A 2,910-nucleotide genomic window follows, 5' to 3' on the forward strand; every position below is an offset into this window, starting at 1 on the left:
CACACTGTAATACAACCAGTCAGAATGCTCTATATAGTGCATATAAGTCAGTGAGGATGACTGAGTCCATACCAAACTTCTTCAGTTTTCTCAGGAAGAAGAGGCACTTACGGGACGATTTGACCACCTTGTCCGTGTGAACAGACCAGGTGAGGTCACTGCTGATGTTCACCCCAGGGAACTTGAAGCAGCTGACCTTCTCCACTTCAGATCCATTGATGAGTAGGGGTGCATGCTCCTCCTCCTGCCGCCTCCTATAGTCCACAATCATCTCCTTGGTCTTGCTGATGTTGAGAGAGAGGTTATTGTCCTGACACCATGATGTCAGGGTGTCAACCTCCTCTCTGTAGGCTGACTCGTCACTGTCAGAGATGAGGCCCACGATGGTTGTGTCGTCAGCAAACTTAACAAGGAGGTTGGAGCTGTGCGTTGCCGTAGACATCTCTGTCACCAAACAGTTGGGTCTTGTTGTGAGGCAAGTAAAATGTTCCAATATGATCTAAATTACTCATGCTGCAGCTAGAAACTGAGAGTGACAGTGTTACTTTGTTTTCTCCAGCTACCTAGGTCCAGATGATACTGGAGCTGTGGTGGTCAAGACAAAGGTTTTAAACATCTGCAAAGTGAAGGCTGGAGATGCAGCAATCCTAACAGAAACCATCCTGACCAGCCAAAAGAAGCTCCCCATGGCAGCTTTTTCATTCTTTGCCAGCGATGGAGCATCTGTGATGATTGGTGCGTTTATATTATGATTATTTTTTAAACTTTATACCAGTTTTAACATAATTTACTTATGTAAATTTACTACTTATGTAGTTACTTACTTAAATATATCTTCATGTGTATCCCATAGGCTAAAAGTCTGGAGTGGGGAAGCGGCTCACAGAGATGTACCCAGGCTTGATTACAGTCCACTGTCTGTGCCACCAGCTCAACCTCACCGTGTCTGACTGCATCAGTCAGACCAAAGGGGTTCCCTACCTGACAAAATATGCAAGAACCTTAGGAACCATCTTCTGGTTTTATCATGGCTCCAGTAACAGAACTGTCAGCCTCCAGGAGATGGAGAGGGTTTTTGATCTCCCACAAATAAAACTGCAGGTTCGATGAACTGCCATAATAAATACATGTAATAAATACAAATAAATATTGGTGAGATCTTTATATAACCGAGCAATTGTGTATGCAAAGACGTGTTACCTTCTCTTTTCAGAGAGGCAATCAGACACGGTGGGAGAGCAGCAAGGAGGCAACGGATGTTGTCCGCCAGATCCTGCCAGCTCTGCTGGCAGACCTGTCCTGAGGGGCTCTACAACTTTGCCAAGCATGAGTTCTTCCCTCCAGCCCTTTGTCTGATGCAGGTACAGTAAGAGAGAGACTTATTTCTAGACTGTTATTGTACTTTTCTAATAATAACTATCTTTACTATTAAGGTGGTGCATGAGAAGCTGCACAGACAGTTCCAGATCTTTCAGAGAAGGAACCTTTTCTTTTCCCAAGTGGATCAGGAGGTATATAGTTGTCCACAACAAAAGTAAAAAAATAGTATGTGTTGATAGAACGATGCCTGTTGTCTGGGATATTATTGTGTTATAACTGTATTATAGGTTATAGCAGGTAGTAGTACATTGACTTTACCAACGTTAAATGCAATTATTGTAAGTCCCTTTGGATAAAAACCATCAGAAAAACCATCATGATTTATTTTAATACTAGGTGATGGAACCATTCCTCATCATGCTGGTTGAGAACATAGACAACCGCTTCCCCAGCACCAGTGCCCTGCAAAGCTTTGAGGTTTTTACACCAAGACAAGTGCTGGCAAACCCTGCTCCAAACTTTGGTGTAAAACAGATGCAGGCACTGGCAAAGCAGATCCCCAGACTGGAGGAGTCTGTTCTACTCCAAGAGTGGGACACCTACACAGAGAGGGTCAAGATCCCAGACCTAAGGGTCAGTGACAATGTGCAGTATATTTAATAATTACTAATATTCTTCATACAAAATGGTTAATTAACCATTGTTTTAATGTGCTTGCAATCTAAATCCTTGGAGGAGGTGTTACGGGGTGGTGGTGGTGGTGGACCCAAGTGCACAACACAGACACGCAAAAAAACGGAGGTATGGTCCAGAGGGGTTTAATGTTGGGGTAAGTGCAGAGGGGAATGATGATGAAAAAACAGACAGGACTTCAGGGTAGGCTGTACGGGGTCTGGCAAGGTTGGTGATCCTGGAGGCACAGGCAAAAAGTTAGTACAGGAATGTCACACATAAAAATACGGGTCTACTGGAACCTGGAGTATACTACCGAGGGTAGACAAAACTATTATCCGGCGATGAATGATGTGAAAACCAGGGTTGATAAACTGCAGGGCTGATGAGTTGATGGGAGACAGGTGTGAAGACTGAGGCAGAGTGAGTGGGTAATTGAGACAGGAGACCATGGCCACACCCACAACCGGGGAACACAAACAACCCGCCACTAGGGGGCAGAGGGCATGACAGGAGGTTCTCCTCTGGCTGGTGTCTCCTGAGGCCTCTGTCATGTATCCCTCCCTTGGCAGCCGCTGTTGCCCTCACTGCACCTGTCCAGACTGCAGATGTTGAGCGGTTGTTCTCTGCCCTCAAGCAAATGAATACGAATAATATGATGTGTAATCAGCTATATAGTATATGCCACATCCCCAAATGTTAAAAGGGTTGTTGATATGATTTGTTTATAGCACAATCATTGCATTTTCCATTACATTTCAACAGGTGAAAACACCACTGAGGAACCGCCTCAAGGACGACCACCTTGATGTGTGCTGCAGGGTGGCCATCGATGGACCGGACGCTGATCACATTGACTATCATGGCCTTGTCAGATCCTTCTACCAGGGGCCTGGGGTCAGCAAAAGCGGAGGGTGA

General features: G+C 45.2%; 1 protein-coding gene across 1 annotated transcript; it reads left to right on the plus strand.

Annotated features, from left to right (window-relative positions):
- Positions 1-575: 575 nt before the first annotated feature.
- On the plus strand, positions 576-2,910 carry LOC146220771 (uncharacterized). The gene is made up of 6 exons (XM_084693216.1): positions 576-735; positions 854-1,101; positions 1,214-1,361; positions 1,434-1,511; positions 1,717-1,953; positions 2,758-2,910. Exons 3-6 carry the CDS (start codon positions 1,257-1,259, stop codon positions 2,908-2,910), a joined length of 573 nt encoding a protein of 190 aa, XP_084549342.1. The 5' UTR covers positions 576-735; positions 854-1,101; positions 1,214-1,256.

The sequence above is a fragment of the Hypomesus nipponensis genome, chromosome 27, assembly GCF_054491055.1.
Source record: "Hypomesus nipponensis isolate SF chromosome 27, ASM5449105v1, whole genome shotgun sequence".
Taxonomy (NCBI): Eukaryota; Metazoa; Chordata; class Actinopteri; order Osmeriformes; family Osmeridae; genus Hypomesus; species Hypomesus nipponensis.